A 22,107-nucleotide genomic window follows, 5' to 3' on the forward strand; every position below is an offset into this window, starting at 1 on the left:
GAGTGAAAGGGATACAGACAGATATGTGGCTTCTTGAGTTTTAACTTCTGATTTTTTTTTTGGTACCCTTCTCTTCCTTTTCCAATAATCAATGAGTTTGTTTTCTTTTGTCCTTTCTTTCTCCCTCTTCTTTGCATTTTTTAACTTTGAAATTGTGTTATTCCTATCCTGTTAGAACATGTAATATATATATAGTATTCTTTCAACCTTTGTTCCCATCTTTTAGGTTTTCTTTTAATTTTTATTGTTATTCAATTACAGTTGTATGCCTTTTCTCCCCATCCCTCCACCCCACCCCAGCTGAACCCCTCTCCCTCCCCGACCTCCATCCTCCCCCTTGATTTTGTCCATGTGTCCTTTATAATAGTTCCTGTAATTCCCTCTCCTCACTGTACCCTCCCTACTCCCCCCTGCCCATTGTTAGATTGTTCTTAACTTCAATTTCTCTGGTTATATTTTGTTTGCTTTTTTCTTCTGTTTATTATGTTCCAGTTAAAGGGGAGATCATATAGTATTTGTCCCTCACCTCCTGGCTTATTTCACTTAGCATAATGCTCTCCAGTTCCATCCATGCTGTTGCAAAGGGTATAAGCTCCTTCTTTCTCTCTGCTGCATACAATTCCATTGTGTAAATATACCATAGTTTTTGGATCCACTCGTTTGCTGATGGGCACTTAGGTTGCTTCCAGTACTTGGCTATTGATAATTGTGCTGCTATGAACATTGGGGTGCATAGGTTCTTTTGGATTGGTATTTCAGGGTTCTTAGGGTATAATCCCAGCAGCGGAATTGCTGGGTCAAAGGGCAGTTCCATTTTTAGTTTTCTGAGGAAATTCCATACTGTTTTCCACAGTGGCCTCACCAGTCTGCATTCCCACCAACAGTGCACTAGGGTTCCCTTTTCCCTGCCTCCTCTCCAACATTTGTTTGTTGATTTGTTTATGTTGGCCACTCTGACTGGTGTGAGGTGGTAACTCATTGTGGTTTTAATTTGCATCTCTCTGATGGCTAGTGATGCTGAGCATCTTTTCATAAGTCTCTGGGCCCTCTGTATGTCTTCCTTGGGGAAGTGTCTGTTCAAGTCCTTTGCCCATTTTTTACTTGGGTTGTTTGTCTTCCTGGAGTGCAGTCCTGTGAGTTCTTTATATATTTTGGAGATCAGGCCCTTGTCTGAGGTATCACTGGCAAATATGTTTTCCCATACGGTTGGTTCTGTTTGTATGTTAATGCTGTTTTCTTTAGCCATGCAGAAGATTTTTATTTTGATGAGGTCCCATTTGTTTACTCTTACCTTTTTATGTCCCTTGCTGTACAGGACATATTGGTGAAAATATTGCTGCGTGGAATGTCTGAGATTTTCCTGCCGATGTTTTCCTCTAGGACTTTTATGGTGTTACCACTTATATTTAAGTCTTTTATCCATCTTGAATTTATTTTTCTGTATGGCATAAGTTGGTGATCAAGTTTCATTTTTTTGCAAGTAGCTGTCCAGATCTCCCAACACCATTTGTTGAAGAGGCTATTTTTGCTCCATTTTATGCTCCTGCCTCCTTTGTCAAATATTAATTGACTGTAAAGACTTGGGTTTATTTCTGGGCTCTCTGTTCTGTTCCATTGGTCTGTGTGCCTGTTTTTATGCCAGTACCAGGCTGTTTTGATTAGAGTGGCCTTGTAGTACAGTTTGGTATCAGGTATTGTGATCCCTCCTGCTTTGTTCTTCCTTCTCAAAATTGCTGCAGCTATTCAGGGTCGTTTATGGTTCCCTATAAATTTCTGAAATGTTTGTTCTATATCTGTGAAATATGTCATGGGTACTTTAATAGGGATTGCATTGAATCTATAAATTGCTTTGGGTAGTATGGCCATTTTGATGATGTGAATTCTTCCAATCCATGAGCATGGTACATGCTTCAATTTGTTTGTGTGTTGCTTAATTTCTTTCTTCAATTCATCTTTTACTTTTGAGCTAAAGTTAATTAAATAGTGCTCACCATAAATCCTTCTGGTAGTTTTCCCCAGTCATCTCTGTTGTACCAACAGAGTCAGTAGAAGACTATTCTTAAGGGGTTTGTGAGCATAGTGTTCTTTGAGTTCTTACATTTTTAAATCTGTTTTTCTACAGCCCTGATACTTGAACCAACAGATTGGCTGGATATAAAATTCCTTGCCTGAACGAACTCCTCTCTCCTTGAGTTTCTTGAAAACGTCGTTCCACTTGTCTTTATCACAGATTCACTTTCCTTGGTAAGTGAACTTACTTTTCTGCCTGGAAGCTCAGAGACTTCCTTTTTTTCTTTAATATTTATTTTTAAAGTGAAAAATATAAAAAGATCTCATCAGTAGGCTGAGTAATAGTCCCTAAAGATGTCCATGTTACAAGCCCTGGATCCTGGGAATGTTACCTTACATGGTAAAAGGGACTTCTGAGAGTCTTGGGATGGGGATGGTAACCCAATGCAATGACAGGATTCTTTTAAAACAAAGATAGCAGGTCAGAGAGAAGAGAAAATGATACATTGCTAGCTTGGAAAGCAGAGGAGGGAGCACAAGCCAAGGAATGCAGATAGCCTCCAGATGGTGGAAAAAGCAGAGAACCAGATGTCCCTAAATACTTCAGAATGGATGCAATCCTATGCACCCATTTTAGACTTGTGACATGCAGAAATATAAGACAATAAATGTGCCTTGTTTTAAGCTACTGATTTGTGGTAATTTGTTACAGAGTAATGAAGTAGGACAGTCTCAGAATTGACTATTGTCGGTCAAATGGAGAGATGAACCCCTTAATATATAGAGTTGTCTTTTAACTCCTGGAAAAGTATTCTTGGAGTATAGTTTTAGATCTTAATTCATATCCATTGTTTTATTTTATTTTTTCAAGAAGTCCAATGATACATATATTGAATCTTCTTTGCCTATAATATTTATGACATTCTACTTGATTATTTTTATGTCTTTAGGTTTGCCCTCCTGGTTTTCATTTCCCTCCTCAATATCCTTTATTATGTAGTGGAACCTCTGTTCTTGAACTTAACTTATTCTGGAAGACTGTTCAAGAAGTGATTTGTTTGAAAACTGAATCATACACATACTCATGCATCCTCTCCTTCGTAAGTCACCTGAGAGACATGTGACTAATAGTACAGGTATCAGCACAAAAGGGTTGTTGTGTCAAGAACCAAAATTTTGTTCAACAACCAAGACAATTTTTCTGTAAACAACTTGGTTCGAGATGGGAGATGTCAAGAACCAAGGTTTGACCATTTTCCCTTGGAAATCTTAAAATTTCATTTTCATTTCTGAGACGATTAATTTTGCTTGAATTACATTCATGAGTTTGGTTAGTTTTTGTTTCCCAACCTCTTCGTTGGCCATTTTTTCTGAGTTGTTAAATTTCTAAATTTAAAGTATTTTTCCACATCTGAAAATGCTGGTTTAAAATTTTTATATCAAGTTGGAATACTGTGTTACATCTTCCTCTACTTTATTTTGGGTGCGAAGGGGCAATTTCATCAGCTAAAATGTTTTTATTCACATATTCTGTTCCTTCTTATAATAACCTTTTCATGGCTTTTCTATTTTGTTTTCTCTTCACTTCGAAATGCCCAAAGTTTGCTTGGATCAGCAAACAGATGGTTCTATAAATGCAGGTGTGAAGGTTTTGGATGACTTAGTAGATTTCTTAATTCTAAAGTACTTTTTTTCTTTAAGAATAATGAAGTACAGTTTCTTTAATACCGGTATAATGCCATTTTAACTGGGAGAGATTGGCTTATCTTCTGATTTTTTAAATTATCTTTTTGTTTGACAGAGGTGGGGATAAGGACTGGTGAGGGTGTTAGCCTTAATTTCTACCCCTTGCTTCTTTCTTCACTACCAAGCCTCCAGCGGATGGCATGTCCTTCCAAATCATCTCTTAGTTTCCCCTGAGAAACAATACTTTCCCAAGACTGCCATGCTAATTCTTGTCCTAAATAGTCTTAAGACACGTCCTTCCTTTGGATTCTCTAATAGCCAGCACTCTATGCATAGGGTCCAGACCTGTTCTCAACATTTACCAATCAGGGATAGACTCTCTTTCTAGAGGTGATTTCACCTGTATTTCAGCACTACTAGATAACCCTATCCAAGGCCTGCACTATCCTCTCCTCTTTTCCATACAGTCTTTAGCTTTTCACTTCAGCATGAGCTCCAAAGCTGGCTCTGCAGACTTCAGTTACTTCACTATCCGCATATAAGTTGAAGTTTTCAGTCAACTCTACAGACTCCTAGTATGCTGCAGGAAAGGGATACCCTTGCAGGAAAGTGGTGTTCTTTGCTCTTATTATCGATCTGTTGGAGAGAACTGGATTAGGTGGCCATCACTATCCTATGGAAAACTACAGTCCTTTCTTTCATTGTTTTGTAAGAATTATTATAACAAGCAGCCATTTTTTTTCCACCTTTAAAAGACCACAGGGTTTTCTATCCCACGACTTCTAAAACCTCTCATGAGTAACTTTTTATAACTGAAAAGAAGAATAACAACTGGAGAAGAACAACTGGACCAGCCGGCTGGCCATGGGCTTATTAAGAGATTTCCAGCCAAGATGGAGGCGTAGGTAAACACTGTTTACCTCCATGAACAACTACAACAAAAATTACAACTAAATTACAAAACAAACATCACCCAGATTTGTCAGAAAATTGAGCTCTGTGTAATCCGACAACCAAGGATTTGAAGAAACCACTTTCATCCAGATGGGTGCCTTTTCTACATAGGCTATGCTATGAAGGAAGTCAAAGCAGCTCTACCTAATACACAGACACAAACACAGAGAGGCTGTCAAATTGAGGAGACAAAGAAATATGGCCCAAATCAAAGAGCAGAACAAAACTCCAGGGAGAGAACTAAATGAAATGGAGATAAGCAACCTATCAGATGCAGAGTTCAAAATGCTAGTTATTAAGATGCTCAAAGAAACCACTGTATACTGCAACTATATATGAAAGACCCAGGCAGAAATGAAGGTTGCATTAAGTGAAATAAAGAAAAATCCACAGGGAACTAATAGTGGAGGGAATGAAGCCAAGAATCAAATCAATGATTTGGAACACAAGGGAGGAAAAAACATTCAATCAAAACAGCAATAAGAAAAAAGTATTCAAAAAACCAAGAATAGAATAAGGAGCCTCTGGGACATTTCCAAATGTACCAATACCTAAATCATAAGGGTGCCAGAAGAAGAAGAGAAAGAGCAAGAAACTGAAGACTGAGCTCCAGCCAAGATGGAGGCATAGGTAGAAACCTTTCACTTCCTTGCACAACCAAAAGGAAGATAACAACCAATCTAAAATCAATAAACCACCAAAAGCACAAGAAAATCAAACTGCATGGAACTCTGACAACTAGTCTCACACGAGAGTCACTCTGAAAGTGCAGTAGAGACAAGCAGACAGGTGAGCTGCACTGTTCTCTCTCTGGCCCCTTCCCCACAGGCAGTGACAGCAGCAGCAGCAAAGAAGGTAACCCTGCTCAGGTGAATACCTAAGGCCCCACACCCTTACAACGTAATCAGCTGCACCAAGATGAAGAAATACGGCCCAAATGAAAGAACAGAGCAAAACCTCAGAACTAAGCAATGAGGAGACTGCCAACTTATCTGATGGGGAATTTAAAGCCCTAGTAATCAAAATGCTCACAGATCTGATTGAGCTTGGTCGAAAAATGAAAAAAAACAAAGGAAGGATATCCAAAATGAAATAAAACAAAATATTCAGGGAACCAACAGTGACAGGAAGGAAACCAGGACTCAAAGCAATGATTTGGAACAAAAGGAAAAAATAAACATCCAACTGACACAAAATGAAGAAACAAGAATTCAAAACAGTGAAGAGACTCTTACAAACCTCTGGGACAACCTGAAACATTGAGATATCCAAATTACAGGGGTGCCAGAAGGAGCAGAGGAAGACCAAGAAATTGAAAACTTACTTGAGCCAATAACGAAGGAAAACTTCCCAATCTGGTGAAGGAAATAGACTTCCAGGAAGTCCAGGAAACCCAGAGAGTCCCAAAGAAGTTGGACCCAAAGAGGAACACACCAAGACACATGATCATTAAGTTACCCAAGATTAAATATAAAGAGAGAATCTTAAAAGAAGCAAGAGGAAAGGAGAGAGTTACCTACAAAGGAGTGCCTACAAGGCTATCAGGTGATTTCTCAAAAGAAACCTTTCAGGCAAGAAGGGGCTGGAAAGAAATATTAGAAGTCATGAAAGGCAAGGACCTACATCCAAGATTGCTCTATCCAGCAAAGTTATCATTTAGAATGGAAGGGCAGATAAAGTGCTTCCCAGATAAGATCAAGTTAAAGGAGGTCATCATCACCAAGCCATTATTATATGAAATGTTAAAGGGACTTATCTAAGAAAAAGAAGATAAAAAATATGAACAGTAAAATGACAACAAACTCACAACTATCAACAAATGAACCTAAAATAAAAGAAAAACAATGAAAACAAAAACTAAGCAAACAACCAGAACAGGAACAGAATCAGAGAAATGGACATCACATGGAGGAATTTCAGTGGGGAGAGGGAAGAGAGGAATAGAGGGGAAAAGGTACAGAGAAGAAGCATAATTAGTAGGCATAAAATAGATGGGGAGAGATAAAAAATGGTATAGGAAACAGACTACTCAAAGAACTTATATGTATAACCCATGGACATGAAATAAGGCAGGGGAGGGAATGCTGGAGGGTTGGGGGGGCAGGGTGGAGGGGGGATAAAAGAGGAGAAAATTGGGAGCACTGTAATAGCATCATCAATAAAAAATACTTGAAAAAGAAAAAGAAGAAACTGAAAACTTATTTGAAAAAATAATGCAAGAAAATTTCCCTAAGTGAAGGAAGTAGACATTACAAACCCAGGAAGTACAGAGAGTCCCAAACAAGTTGGACCCAAAGAGCACCACAACAGGACACATCATAATTAAAATGCCAAAGGTTAAAGATAAAGAGACAATTTTAAAACCAGCAAGAGAAAAGCAGAGAGTTACCTACAAAGGAGTTCCCATAAGACTGTCAGCTGAATTCTCAAAAGATACTTTGCAGGCTAGAGGGAACTGGGAAGAAGTATTCAAAGGGATGAAAAGAAAGGACCTACAACCTAGATTACTCTATCCAGCAAAGTTATCATTTAGAATTGAAGGGCAGATAAATTGTTTCCCAGACAAGGTAAAACTAACACAGTCCATCATCACCAAGCCATTATTATATGAAATGTTAAAGGGAACTATATAAGAAAAAGATCAAAACTATAATATTAAAATGGCAACAAATGTACAACTATCAATAACTGAATCTAAAAAACAAATTAAGCAAACAACCAGAGCAGGAGCAGAATCATATATATGAAGATAATCTGGATTGTTATTAGCTAGGAGGGGAAAGGAGAGAATAGGAGAAAAGGTGCAGATATTAAGGAGTGCAAATTGGTAGGTACAAAAATATGCAGGGGGAGGTTAAGAATAGTATAGGAAATGGAGTAGCCAAAGAACTCATATGCATGACCCACGGACATGAACTAAGGGAAGAGATTGCTGGAAGGAATGGAGGTACAGGGTAGAGAGGGGCAAAGTGGGAAAAAGTGGAACTGTAATAACAAAATCAATAAAATGTATTAAAAAAAGAATAGTATCTTTGTAATGTTCATATTTATTTAGAAACTATTAAATTTTAACCTTAAATATTAACTATTAAATTTTCATTAGCTAATTAAACTGAAAACAGAGTTAGTAAACAAGCTTTGAAAATAAGGCATTTATGAGAGAAAAATAATAAAACAGACTAGAAAGTGAGAACAGATAGCATTAATGTTTTTAAATTTCCTATGTAACCTAGGAAATTTATTTCCTTAAATAACCTAGGCTTCATTTAACACCTATAAGGTACTTTATATTTCAAAACTCATTTTTACATTTATTATTTAAATCTTCTAAAGACTGTTATAGGAGGAAGCTGAGAACTGGCATTTTTAGGTGACTTGCTCAGACCCCCATAAGGCAAAAAATGACTGAGCTGGAAATCAAAATCATGTTCTTCCTACAGCACTATGTGCCACCATGTCTCTTGAGCATTTTCATTGCAGTGAAATTCTAATCAAAGACAAATACAGATTTATAACTTGATTTACACATTTCTTTAATGATCACATTTTCATGATACCACTCAAATATCTCACACAAATATAAAGAACAAAGCTGTAACTGATTTTTCTGCAGCTATCCAGATTTTTTTAATTTTACAATAGCTAGATATACAAGCTCTGTCAAGAAAAAGTCCAACTACTGTTAATATAAACAAGAATGTTATGAGTGACATCAATGTAACCTAGCAGCCAAGAAGAGTGGACTGGAATACACATGTGAGAACAATGAGAACTTCACTGTACTAGTCAGTGGGGGCAGTACATGCTGCTGAGTGAGCATGTGTACTGTGTGGTGACTGCATTCAAAATGACTACAGGAGTACAGCAATGACACTGCATCAAATTTTTCATTAAGCTTGAACATTCCTCCATAGAAACTATTTGGATGATTCAGAAGGCTGCAGCTATGGGCAACTGGTGATTGGCTGCTTCATCATGACAATACACCCACTCATGCATCACATCTCATGCAGTTTTTTGGCGAAATATCAAATCACCCAGGTGACTTAGCGCCCCTACAGCCTAGATTTGGCAACCTGTGACTTCTGGCTTTTCCCAAAATTAAAATCACCTCTGAAAGGGAAGAGATTTCAGGCTGCTGATGAGATTCAGAAAAATACAATGGGGCAGCTGATGGTGACTGGGAGAACTGTATGAGGTCCCAAGGTGCCTACTTTGAAGAGGCTTCATTATCCTATGTGCAGTGTTTCTGGTATCTTGTATCTTCTTCAATAAATGCCTGTATTTTTCCTATTACATGGCTGGATACCTGCTGGACAGACCTCATACACCTCATGTCAAATTATGTCCTTCCCTAAACAACAAGAAATAATTTAAACCTCTAGAGTTTTTTCCCAATGTGAACAAGGTAAAAGAAAAGTTGTATACTATAGTAAACATCCCAAATAAATATATGGAAATAATATACCTACTAAATAGAAAATTACCTTGATATTTCCCTGAGATAAACAGTCTGCATGGCTTTCTTCAAATGAGGTTCAATATTTCTCCAGAGTTTGCGAGTATCACGTTCACTTGCTACCACAAAGGGAAGAAAATTTCAGTACTTTAGAGCTTACAATATTTTTTTCAACAAAGTTAGTAAATAAAATTATATAGTTACCTTCTCCTTTAACCACAGGTTCACAATATTTAGGAAAATTAAGTACTGCCTGTAAATAACAACAACAAAAAAGTAGTTATCTACCACAATTAAGAACTATTTTTCAAGTAAAATTTTTTTACAATTCAGGCTACTTTATTTTGATATAATTGTTCAAGTAAAATGTTATTATAGATTACTACTGCAATAATAAAACAGCAAATACCAATAATGGTACTAAAATATTATGTAAAATATTTAATTGGCTAAATCCTGACTAATCTATTGGCCCCTAGATATAAAACAATACAACAAAGCATAATTTGCCATTCTGGATCATAATTATGTTACAAAGGACCATAAAACACAAATGAAATACCCCTAGCCCAAAGAATTAACCTGTTATTTGCCAAGGTCTCTTCATTCTCACAAATTAAACGTCATCTAGTTTTGTATAACTCAAACTATTTTGACTGGCAGCACTGCCAAAGACTGATATAAATTCAAATTCTTAACACCATCAGAATCCTGGGGATGAGGCCCAGGAATCTATGTTTTAACAATCTCACTAGGAATTCTATGTATTCTAAAGTCTAAGAAGCACTAATTAATCATAATTAGTAGTTTTCCATAAATCAACACTGAATTCTACTGAAAGGTAGTTTAAAAATTGATTACATGAGTTGTCCAAACACAGTCTCTATATTTAGGTATACCTATAAAACCTAGCCCTTACTAACAAGCAGAATTTTAAAAACAAAATATTTGTTAAATACAAAATACTTTTCACAACGTTGGTTACTGACACTTAAATGTGCTCTCCAACATTATGCCCATTTCTCCTATACCAATCCTTATACATAGGCAAATCCCCACTTCCTTATATTAAGGTTATTTACAACGACCCAAAGTACCAGAACACTGGTATTTTAAACTGCCCTCTCAAATACTCAGAGAATGAAAATATATAGGATATTAACAAAATCACAAAAATATCCAAACACTAAACAGAAATAATTTTTATGACTTTTTTATATTATGAATTTTTAAAACCACTATACATTCTCCCATATAACTTCCCATTATTCCTTACCATTTAAGTATATAATTTACTCTTAACTAGTCTCATTAATGTAAAGGGGGGTAGGAGAGATATAAGTTTACTAAGAAATGACCAAGTGCTCAAGGCATTTTAGTACTCATAACAGTAACAGAAGGAGCATAATTATCAAGTTAATTATGGCCACTTGTTCTCATTACTGACAACTAAACTTCCATTATGCCCATTTGTCAGCTGAGGAGATAGAAGCAAAAATTTGCCTATAGGCACACAGAGATTCCATTGCCTGAATTTATGATTGTGAATCTGTGAGATGTTCTGGGAATTTACCTCAAAATCAGTAAGATGTCATGTTATCAGGCCTGATTCAGGTGAAACAGAATACAGACATCTCTAGTTTTATTGTGCTTCACAGATGTTCTGTTTATTACAAATTATAGGCAAGACTGTCTACCGGCCAAAAAGTTAATACTGGCTTTATTGCAAAACTGCAATACTTAATTGTGGTGATCTCCAACCCAATCTGCAGTATCTCCAAGGAATAGCTATATTTCCCTTATGTTGTGAAGAAAAGCCTGCATTACTTTAAGAAGCAAAACAATCTGTGATGAGTTCTGAGTAGGTTGCCACAAGATAGGACAGGCAATTTGAAAAGCTTTTCTAACTCTTTCTCAGTGAGAGTTTCAGAAAGCCCTCATTATTGTATTTGAAATTATTTGTTAGAAAATAATCTGATACATGTACATTGTAATAAGCAAAATTGTAAGACAGACCCCAAGACTCCTGGCCCCTAGTGTACACACACCTTCTGTTACTCAATCAAACACTAATTTAGGCACTGCTGTGAAGGGATTTTGTAGATACATATAAGGTCCCAGAGATTATACAATGCTATTTATGGAAGAGTTAAAATAAGGAGGTAATCAGATAAATCAGAACTAATCACATGAGCCCTTGAAAAGCAAAGTTTCCTCTGGCTGGTCCCAGAAGTCGTCAGAGATTCAGTGTATGAGGATTCAATGTGCTCTTGCTGGTTGGTAGATGCAGAAGACCATGTGGCCAAGAATGTGTGTGGTCTCTAGGTCTGAGAGAGACTCTTGGCTGACAGCAAGCAAGGAAACTTGGGACCTCATTCTTACCACCAAGAGGAACTGGATTCTGTCAGCATTCTGAATGAACTTGAAGAAGTTTTTCTCAAAATGGGAGAATTTAGTTCTGCCCAAACTTTATTTTTAGCCTTGTGATATCCTGAGCAGAGAAGCCAGCAACACAGTGCTTGGATTTCTGACCTGCAAAGCTGTGAGCTAATAAATGAGTGTTGTTTTAAGCTACTAAATCTGTGGTAATTTATTTTGCAGAAATAGGAAACTAATACATACATCAAGTAGAAATATAAAAACATACTCCGTGGCTAAGCACAAGTAATTTCTCAACTGTTTTGCCTTTTTTAAGAATACCTACATTTTATTTCAAACACATGAGAGGAACAAAAATCAGAAGTGAAAACATTCACATTAACATTAATTTTTAGAAATTTTCATCAAGCAATGAGACCTTACAATGTGCCAGGTCTTCCTATTTTAAGTGCTCTATATGCATTAACTTATTTAATCCTCCAAATGATGCTATAAAGTAGACATTATTAATCATCCACATTTTACAGAGAAGTTAAATTATGCTTCAAATCTCTGCCTTCCACTTCTTTGATCAGCCAGAGAAAACTAGCCCCTTTTAAAGGACTCATGTGATTAGGTGAGAACCACCTTGATATCACTGTCTTAAAATAGGATATCCTGAAGCCAGAATGATATAAAAAAAATAAATAAGTTGAAGTTCAGATGAGGAATAAGATATTTACAAGGTTTCAAAGTACCTTCCCACAAAATACCACCTTAATCAAATAATCAAAATGTACATTATCAAAAATGAGATAAAATCAAATCTTGTAACACCTGCCAGGATGCAATGAGAACACTGCATCATTTCTATGATATTCCTGTCAGATATTCCTGTCAGATACATAACCTGAATCCAATCAGGAATAAACAGCAGACGAATTGAACTTGAGGGAGCATCTACATACAAAACAACTAGCCTGTAACCTTCAAAGGTTTTAAGATCATGAAAGTCAAAGACTGAGGAACTGTTCCAGATGAAAGTTCAAGAGACATGACAACTAATTGCAAAATATGATTCTGAAGTGGATTCTTTTGCTGAATCTGATGTATACAGGTCTGTCCAGAAGGTATCCAGCCATGTAATAGCAAAAAGAGATATTTATTGAAGCAGGTACAAGATACAACACTATACATAGGAAATGATGCCTTTTCAAAGGAGGCACCTTGGGACCTCATATAGTTCTTCCAATTGCCATCAGCTGCCCTGTCATTTTTTCCAGAATCTCATCGGCAGTCTGAAATCTCTTCCCTTTCAAAGGTGATTTTAGTTTTGGGAAAAGCCAAAAGTCGCAGGTTGTCAAATCTGGGCTGTAGTGGGAGCTGAGTCACCTGGTGGTTTTACGTTTCACCAAAAAATTCTGCATGAGATGTGATGCATGAGTGGGTGTATTGTCATGATGAAGCAGCCAATCACCAGTTGCCTATAGCTGCAGCCTTCTGAATCATCCGAATAGTTTCCACAAAGAAATACTCAAGCTTAATGCAAAATTTGATGCAGATTCATTGCTCTACTCACTTAGTCATTTTGAATATGATGACCACACAGTACACATGCTCATTCAGCAGCATCTACCAGGGTGGTGTGTGTGTGGAGGGGCCCACTGACTAGTACAGTGAAGTTGTCATTGTTCACACATGCGTATTACAGTGGGCTCTCCTCAGCTGCCAGGTTACATCTGTGTCATGCAAACCGTTCTCATTATATTAAAAATGGTTGGATTTTTTCTGGGCAGACCTCATATTATTGGGACAACTGGACAATCTTGAGTAGGGTGTATCAGATTGTAGCAATAAACCAATTTTCTAATTGTGAAGGTTGTACTGTAGTTACGTAGGCAATGTCTTTGCAGAAAATTGCACGCTAAAGATTCAGGGGTGATGGGGCATTGGTCACAAACTTTGAAATGTTTTGGGGAAAAAAGAGGAAAAGTTCTTTTTACTATATTTGCATTTTTTTAAATATTAAAATTACTTCCAAAATTTTAAAATAAATTTTAAAAACATCCAATACTTTCACTATTTTGAAAATACCATACCTAATAAAATAACTAGAGCAAATTATTAATATGTCAGTACCAATGAATGTGGTTATAATACAAAAGAATTCTTAATTATCAAGGCCATAAATAAAGGCACCCTCTGCAGGCCTAACTAGGAAAGCTGTCTTAAATACCACTTTCTGCTTATGTCATGTCTAAAGACTATGTGACCTGTCAGATATGCCAGAGGCACATTCAACATGGATGAATATCACAAATAAAATGTTGAGCAAAAGTAGATAGATAAAAGAAAAGTATGCTATATGTTTATATTTGCAGATAGTTCAAAAACAAGCAAAACTAACCTTTGATATCATTAGAATAGTAATTACTTCTGGGGAGCTTCAAAAACAAGCAAAACTAATCTTTTATTTTTGAAGTAAGAATTATGATTACCTCTGGGGAGGAAAGAAGAGGCAGAAATTGGAAGCATGAAGTAGGCTCCTGAGATGTTGGTAATTTACTACTGCTTGACCTGGATTATATTTACACAAATGGTTTTACTTTGTGATAATTCATTGTGATACATACTTATGGTTTCTGTGCTCTTCTTTATGTATGGATACTTTAATCAAATAGTTAAGAAAAAAGAATAGAAAAACAAAGCTTATTTCTCCTAATTAAAGACTCCCTCTCTCCCTGAAGTACCCTTAGCCAAAGAGTAACTCTTCTCTGTGAAAAAGTCATTCTCATGCATAAAGAAATCAGTACAGTATATAAAAGGGTGCTAAAAGACACCCATTTATCCAGCCATCTGTCAGGCCAACTCTGACAATCGGTGGGATGGTATCTCTTCTTCCAGATCACCCTCAAACTTCACATGACTTTAATATCTGATACAAACCTTCAGCAGGTATTATCAGTCTCCATACTTGGGCTCTAGTTTATGTTGTTGCAGCTAGTAAAATCTCAACCTATTTTTAAGCCCATGACCTCAGCAGAAGGAAGGAAACTAAAATTAACTGATCCCCAACAGGTTACCAGGCATTTTACCTGTGTTCCTTTCTTTTTACTTCACAATATATCTACTTAACAGAAGAGAAAAATCACCTTCAAAAAGGTTAGGTAATTTGGCCAGATCACAGAGCTGGTAAAGGAAGAAGTTTCTTCATCTGTAAAATGAGGATTCATGATAGTACTTTCCTTCATGGGGTTGTTGTAAGAATTGATTGAACAAATAAAGGTAAAAAAGTTTACAACAGTGCCCAGCACACAGTGAGTACTCAGTAAAGGCTGGCTCTTATTTAAGAGGCAGTATAGTATAATGCTTGTGAACTTATGCTATGGAGCCAGACACTATGTTTCTTTATTCACAAGCTTCTATAATCTTTTTCATTTCAGTTCTCAGGAAGCATTTTCTCCTACATCCAATACCATGGTAAATAAGCAAAAATAACTGGTATGTACAGAAGCACTTTAGTGTATATTGTTTTTATGAATCCACTGATAGCTGAAGGAGAAATCTGCAAGCATTTCAGAACAATCTTTGCCTCATCAAAAATATTGTTTAAAAAAATACATGAAAGAATTTGAGATCTGAGAATGTCATGATATCATTTGAACTAGCCAGAGATTACCTTGGGTTGGTCAGGTGCATGCGAGATAGCTAAGTTATGTGTGAGACATCAGAAGTCTCTCTGTACTTTATGGAGCTTCTCTGTGCCAGCTCCTTCGCTGTTCTGCTGCCTAGTGCCCGCACCTACTCTTCTAATATCCAGGAGCCCATCTATCTACCCCCATGCTCAAAAAATGAATGCAAAACTTCTATTCCCCAGGAAATGCTGGGTCCTGGCTATAAAAAGCAACTGTATTATTTAATTAAAATAATTCACCAAATATCAGTGATCCTCATAGAAATTATTTGTATTTTAAAAGGAGAATGAATATTTATTCAAATGAGAGTATTATCAGTAATATCACCTAATATCTTTATATATATTCTTTATAAGCACTTTAATGTAGAGCATTTCATTTTACACTCATAAAAATCATGTGAGGTATATATTCTTAGTCCCACTTCAGAAATGAGAAAACAAAAGTACGGAAAATTAAGTATCATACTCTACATGACACAGCTGGTAAGCAGGAGAGCTAAGGTATTTCAATTTAAGTCCTCCGCTCATTCTACCATATATACGCTTCAATTATTTGGCATTTTCTTATTAGTCACTATGTCACTAGCCACTACTACCAGCCACAAGGCCAAAGAAATCAACGACAACAAACAGGCATCAGAAACTTGGAATTGCACTCTAAAAGACTGCTAAGCTCTAGCTAAGCAATTCATTTTACTGAGTAATTTCTAAGAAAATTATTTTATTGGGGGTAAAAGGTTTGAAATATAATAAATATAATGCATGAAAGATGTTTAAAAATATGCAAAACTAAAATTTAGAAAATAAATTATTCTATGGCATTTATATGAGTATAAAAATAACTTCTTCAATTAAGCTTTTGAAAAATTATACTTACTATTTCTTAGGAATAATACATGTAATGTCAGAAAAGACAAACCTAAATGAATACTCAGAGTACTACTTTAACTCTTCCTATCTTGTGCTACCTACAGAACTAGCATCCAAAAAATAACCCTTAATGAAATGCCAATTCCTAAAGCAAATTTAAAAGCACACAGAAAAGATGACTGAAAAACAATCTTTTGCAGGTGATTTATTAAACTTTCAAGAAATATGCCACTTGCAAAGTTTGAAGTAACACTATCCATTTGAAGGAAAAAAAGGAAATTATATCTTTATTCTCCTATGTTCTACATACGGAGAAAATAAGAACACTTATTTTTCCTCCAATGGTTAAAGATAATTTTTTAAAAATTTACTAGTATTACTAATAGTAATAAAGGCTTAGACCATACTTCAAGCTTCAAGTTTATGAATATGATGTAATAACAAGAAAAGCTGTAACCTTATCCCTAAAAAGAAATCATTCCTCAGTGAAACCTAAAGGACTTTATAAAATACCATATTTAAATATATATTTTTTTCCTTTTCCTTTTACATTTTTTTTTCTAGAAATAGTTTCCCTAAATAATTCTTCCTTCTTAAATAATCTAGTTTTAAATGGCTGCCATCACAGATTCCCACTGGTTTCAAGGACATCAGCGCTAAGGAGCGGAAACTGCCAGTTATTTCCCAGGACAGACAGTGGATGAATATTTGCTCCCAACTCCATCTCACCCAAGGAGAGCTCTCTCCTCTCCGTAAAACCCTCTGCTGTCATTTCCCTTGGGCACCAGGGATCCAAGACATTCAAATTCTGGAGAGATGTTAGTGATTGGCTTGAATTACAACTTGTCATTTGTTTGTTCCTTACCCACAAGATGCTTGAATCTATATCTAAATCAGAAAAGGCCTAAAATCTGAAATTTCTGAAAGGTACTAAATGTGAACACAAGTTTTAGCTGGTCATCTTCTCTTAATGCTGTCTCAAACACACAATAAATCCTTCCCAGTAATACTTCAAAGGAAAAAGAAAAAGAGCAAAGCAAATGTGCCAATTAGAATTTGTTACTTTAAAAGTAACTGTTTTCCCACTGGTTATTAAGACGCTCACAGAATTGGTTGAATTTGTTTGAAAAGTAGATGAAAAAATGAAGCCTATGCTAAGAGAGACAAAGGAAAATGTACAGGGAACCAACAGTGATTCAAAGGAAACTGGGACTCAAATCAATGGTGTGGACCAGAAGGAAGAAAGAAACATCCAACCAGAAAAGAATGAAGAAACAAGAATTCAGAAAAATGAGGAGAGGCTTAGGAACCTCCAGGACATCTTGAAACATTCCAACATCCGAATTATAGGGGTGCCAAAAGGAGAAGAGGAAGAACAAAAAATTGATAACTTATTTGAACAAATAATCAAGGAGAACTTCCCTAATCTGGCAAAGGAAACAGACTTCCAGGAAGTCCAGGAAGCTCAGAGAGTCCCAAAGAAGCTGGACCCAAGGAGGAACACACCAAGGCACATCATAATTACATTCCCCAAGATCAAACAGAAGGAGAGAATCTAGAGGCAGCAAGAGAAAAGAACACAGTTACCTACAAAGGAGTTCCCCTAAGACTCTCAGCTGATTTCTCCAAAGGGACCTTACAGGCAAGATGGGGCTGGCAAGAAGTATTCAAAGTCATGAAAGGCAAGGACCTACATCCAAGATTGCTCTATCCAGCAAAGCTATCATTTAGAATGGAAGGGCAGATAAAGTGCTTCTCAGATAAGGTCAAGTTAAAGGAGTTCATCATCACCAAGCCCTTATTCTATGAAATGTTAAAGGGATTTATCTAAGAAAAAGAAGATCAAAAATATGAACAGTAAAATGAGAGCAAACTCACAGTTAATAACAACCACACCTAAAACAAAAACAAAAGCAAACTAAGCCAACAACTAGAACAGGAACAGAACCACAGAAATGGAGATCACATGGAGGGTTATCAATAGGGGATTGGGAGGGGGAGAGAGGGGGGGAAAGGTACAGAGAATAAATAGCATAAATGATAGGTGGAAAATAGACAGGGGGAGGGTAAGAATAGTGTAGGAAATGTAGAAGCCAAAGAACTTATATGTATCACCCATGAACATGAACTATAGGGGGGGAAATATGGGAGGGAGGGGGTGGGCAGGATGGAGTTGAGTGAAGGGGCGGAAATGGGACAACTGTAATAGCATAATCAATAAATATATTAAATGTTTAAAAAAAAAAGTAACTGTTTTCCAAGGAGGGATAGAATCAGGGGAGGGAGTTAGGGATGGCTGGGGTGGGGGGCAGTGGTGAGGGGAAAAGGCAGACAACTGTACTTGAATAAATAAATAAATGAACAAACAAACAAACAAAAGTAACTGTTTTCCAGCCTTAAATATGTTTCTACTTTCTGTTATACGGAGAGATCTTAAGTATTAATTGAAGGTTTCTAAAAGGAAAGCCAGACGTTCTTGCCTCCTTTCTTTCTCATCGCCACAATTAAAATTAAAAAGTTAAAGAAAAAAATTAAAGTAAATACACGGTCTGGCAAAAATAACGCCCCTTTTTACTACAAAATCTTTTATTACAAAATCATAAGCATGTAATTCTGTAACATAACAATATCACACTCAAGCACACCATATAACATTTTAGGTAAAATATTCAAATTAAAACTAAAAATTATTACACCCATGTTATCACTCTACCAACCCACTCAAGTAGGCCTTACTTCTGCCAGACCCTGTATATTTTCTAAACTGCCTATGAAATTTAAACAGCTTTTCTAATGTTTAAAAATACTGCCCTGGCTGGTGTGGCTCAGTGGATTGAGCGCGGGCCGGCAAAGCAAAGGGTCATGGGTTCGATCCCTAGTCGGGGCACAGGCCTGGGTTGTGGGCCGGGTTCCCCAGTGAGGGACGTGCAAGAGGCAACCATACATTGATGTTTCTCTCCCTCTCTTTCTCCCTCCCTTCTTATCTGTCTAAAAATAAATAAATAAAATCTTTAAAAAAATACTTACGTAACATTTTCTATAAATTATAAAAGTAATATGTTTTATAGATTAGTAACTCAAGGTCAATGGCTAATGAAAGACCTATAATTAAAGCTTCTGAACATTTTCAAGTTCATCTAGATTCCAGACTGCTATCACTAAGATACATAAAACCTGAAAGCTATTTCTTACAAAAAATTATCACAGAGATGTAAAATTGCTTGTTAAGTTTTTACACCTTTCTGTTACTTTTTATTTTCATTTTCAGAGTTCTACATTTTCTGCAACTAGGGAAAAAAGAGAAAGCCGGAGGAAAAACACTCCAAAGGACAAGTGAAAAGACCTAACTAAAGATAAATGGAAGTTTTCTAATCAGGTCGAAATTTGTACTAACCTATAGATTTCTTTCTTTTTATGGTGTATTAGTCTCAAAGGGCCAAATCGAAATTTCCAGAATAAATTTTTAATTTCCAACCTGTCATACACCATTTCTTCATGTAAAAATCTTAAAAGGCATACTTTTCTTTATAACAAAATGCTCACTCACCAAATGACTGAGCTCTTTCAAATCCCGACAGACAGTGTAGAAAACTCCAAGAAGAATATTAATGTAAGCAGCATAGAAATCAGCAGAATACTCTGGAGGATGATCGTGGGACAGGATCTTTTGAAGGTTCCCTGTTCCCAGGACACAAACATAGAATGATTATTACAACACCCTATTTACATCTTTCAGCATTTTATAACAAAGGTTTAAAATAGCAATAATTAAAGAGTAATAAAACTGCTGTGATAAACAAGTAATGCAAATCCTGAAACTGACATAAAACATGTTCTAAAAAAATTATTAAATGTTACTTGAGACAAGTATTAAACAATGATATCTAAAGAAAATTTCAAGAACCTTATTACTGGCAAAATCAGTATCAGAGACAAAAAATAATACATTCAATTTTATTTTTCTGCCTATTAAGGATAGCAACTTGTGAAAACAAGAAGGGGCACTACTTAAACTAGGAGTACTAACACTAAACTAGAAAATGCTCATTTTTTTGTAAAACTAAAAGAATTCATAAATATTTTAATGACAATCATCATACTTACTTTGTCATTCCCCTTTTAACAAACGGTTTTCTTCCTACAACTTTGGTATCTTAACTCTGTATCTCCTCTATCTTAAAGCCTTTATATAATATCAAACATTTAGAGTCCTAAACTTGTATTTATTTATTTTTAATATTTATTGCTTTTAGAGAGAAAGGGAGTGGGGGAGAGAAACATCAATGTAAGAGAGCACCCTGACCAGGAATTGAATCTACAATGTAGGTATGTGCCCTGACTGGGGATAGAACCTGAAACCCTTTGGTGGTGGGATGATGCTCCAATGAACTAAGCCAAACTTGTATTTAATCCTGCTAGAAATATTATATTATAGAAGTGCAGTTAAAATTAAAAAGAAACAACCACCTATTATTCAAAATTTCCCAGCTACAGTAATGAATCAATTCCTTATTGCAATCCCCTCTGACTTCTTGGTGCAATGGTCTTTTTTAAATTAAATTTATTGGGGTGACAATGGTTAATACAATTATATAGGTTTCAGGTGTACATTCCTTCAATACATCATCTGTATACTGCACTATGTGTTTACCACCCAATGCAATGGTTTCTTTACATTTCTCAATTAAGAGCTCTTTGAATTTGACTGATACTTTAAACAGTTCCACAGGGTTCAAGACTTTTGCAATACTTCCAAGTAAAAACTCTTACAGGATGTTCTGATCAGGTCAATTCCCTTTTGTTTAATGTTCCAAACAAGTGAGCATTTTTACCATGGTTAGTATGCCATTTACCAGTAGCCCCTCACTTTAACCATTCTCTTATTCTCTTGTTCTTTATAATGAGTTAGACATAGGTGCAAGATCAAACAATATATGTGGACTATCAATAGCTTTTCATAAACAAATTGAGAAAAAGCTATATTCAGGGTATCTTTTAAACAAGGCAGTGATTTTAAAAAAGACTTACTTGATTCACATTTCTATGTCACAACTACTATAAAAAATACACAGAGGACAAAGCTTGACTTTGGAGTCTATGTATTTTTATATTCTAATAACAAAATGTAAATCTAATGTCACTAAGCTTTTCTAGCTATGCATAGGAAAATATTTGATACACAGAAAATTTCCAAAGATACCTTAAAACTTGGAAATATATTTTCTAATAAAAATCACCAAATAACTGGATAGATGGAAGGAAGGAAGGGATAAATGGTCAAACAGATGAACATACACAGGCAAAAAAGATGGTCTATGGATACATGGATGAGGAAATTTGGAGAAGAGTTAAGTCTCCAGCACAGACTGCACTCCTGAGTTCCTCCTGAACATCTCTATCTAGCTATTCCTTACTGGTGACCCTCAGTGCCATGTGTGAAAGTTGATTAGATGTTACCACTGGCCCATTTCAATCCTGATGAAAGTCCTGTAAGAATCAGAAATCTTACTGTGTTGCTGTAAAAGTAATGAGCTGCTCAGTTATAGGCCATAGACAAAATCTGAGAGTACAACTCTGCGTAAACCATGTCAGCTCTAATAGTCTAGGGCTATTCAAACTTATTCAAAAAATACCCCATCTCTACCAGGAAACTAAAAACAGTGCACTAACTAGCAGTAAATAACGGGACGGAAAAAACCCATTTGACTGGTCTTCTGGTGTCTTAAAATTTCGCTATCAAATTACCGTTTCTAACTTGGAGAGGAACTTCTGTTTCCAGTCATGAGGGCAGAAGAGGACCCAGAAATACTATCCTATAATAAACAAGTAATAACTGGACAAAATACAGAAAACAACTACTTTCAGACCCCAAACAACAGGCAGTAAGCGGCTGTGATATGTGAAAAAAGGGAAACAAATGAGACAAGTCCCACCATCAGAAAGGCTTTCTAAGTACAGGTAATTTTAGAAGTCTATTAATCTCATTGAGTTAAAGAGACAGAGCTGAGAGTCCAGGGAGCTAAGGTAGCTAGAATTTGCGGAGCACAGAACATAACAGAGCTATGTAAGAAAG

General features: G+C 36.1%; 1 protein-coding gene across 4 annotated transcripts in view; it reads right to left on the minus strand.

Annotated features, from left to right (window-relative positions):
• ORC5 (origin recognition complex subunit 5) overlaps positions 1–22,107 on the minus strand; it is a 96,157-nt gene that overhangs the window by 47,956 nt on the left and 26,094 nt on the right. For all 4 annotated transcript variants that reach the window (XR_008427091.1, XM_045193798.2, XM_024558812.3 and 1 more), the window contains 3 exons: positions 19,582–19,712; positions 9,314–9,362; positions 9,138–9,228 (listed from right to left, as the gene is read on the minus strand). Coding sequence is in view for 3 of the 4 variants with exons in the window: in XM_045193798.2 (XP_045049733.2) it covers positions 9,138–9,228; positions 9,314–9,362; positions 19,582–19,712 (271 nt within the window). In the remaining variant the exon portion in view is untranslated. The remainder of the gene's footprint in view (positions 1–9,137; positions 9,229–9,313; positions 9,363–19,581; positions 19,713–22,107) is intronic.

This window comes from Desmodus rotundus, chromosome 6, assembly GCF_022682495.2.
Source record: "Desmodus rotundus isolate HL8 chromosome 6, HLdesRot8A.1, whole genome shotgun sequence".
Lineage (NCBI taxonomy): Eukaryota > Metazoa > Chordata > Mammalia > Chiroptera > Phyllostomidae > Desmodus > Desmodus rotundus.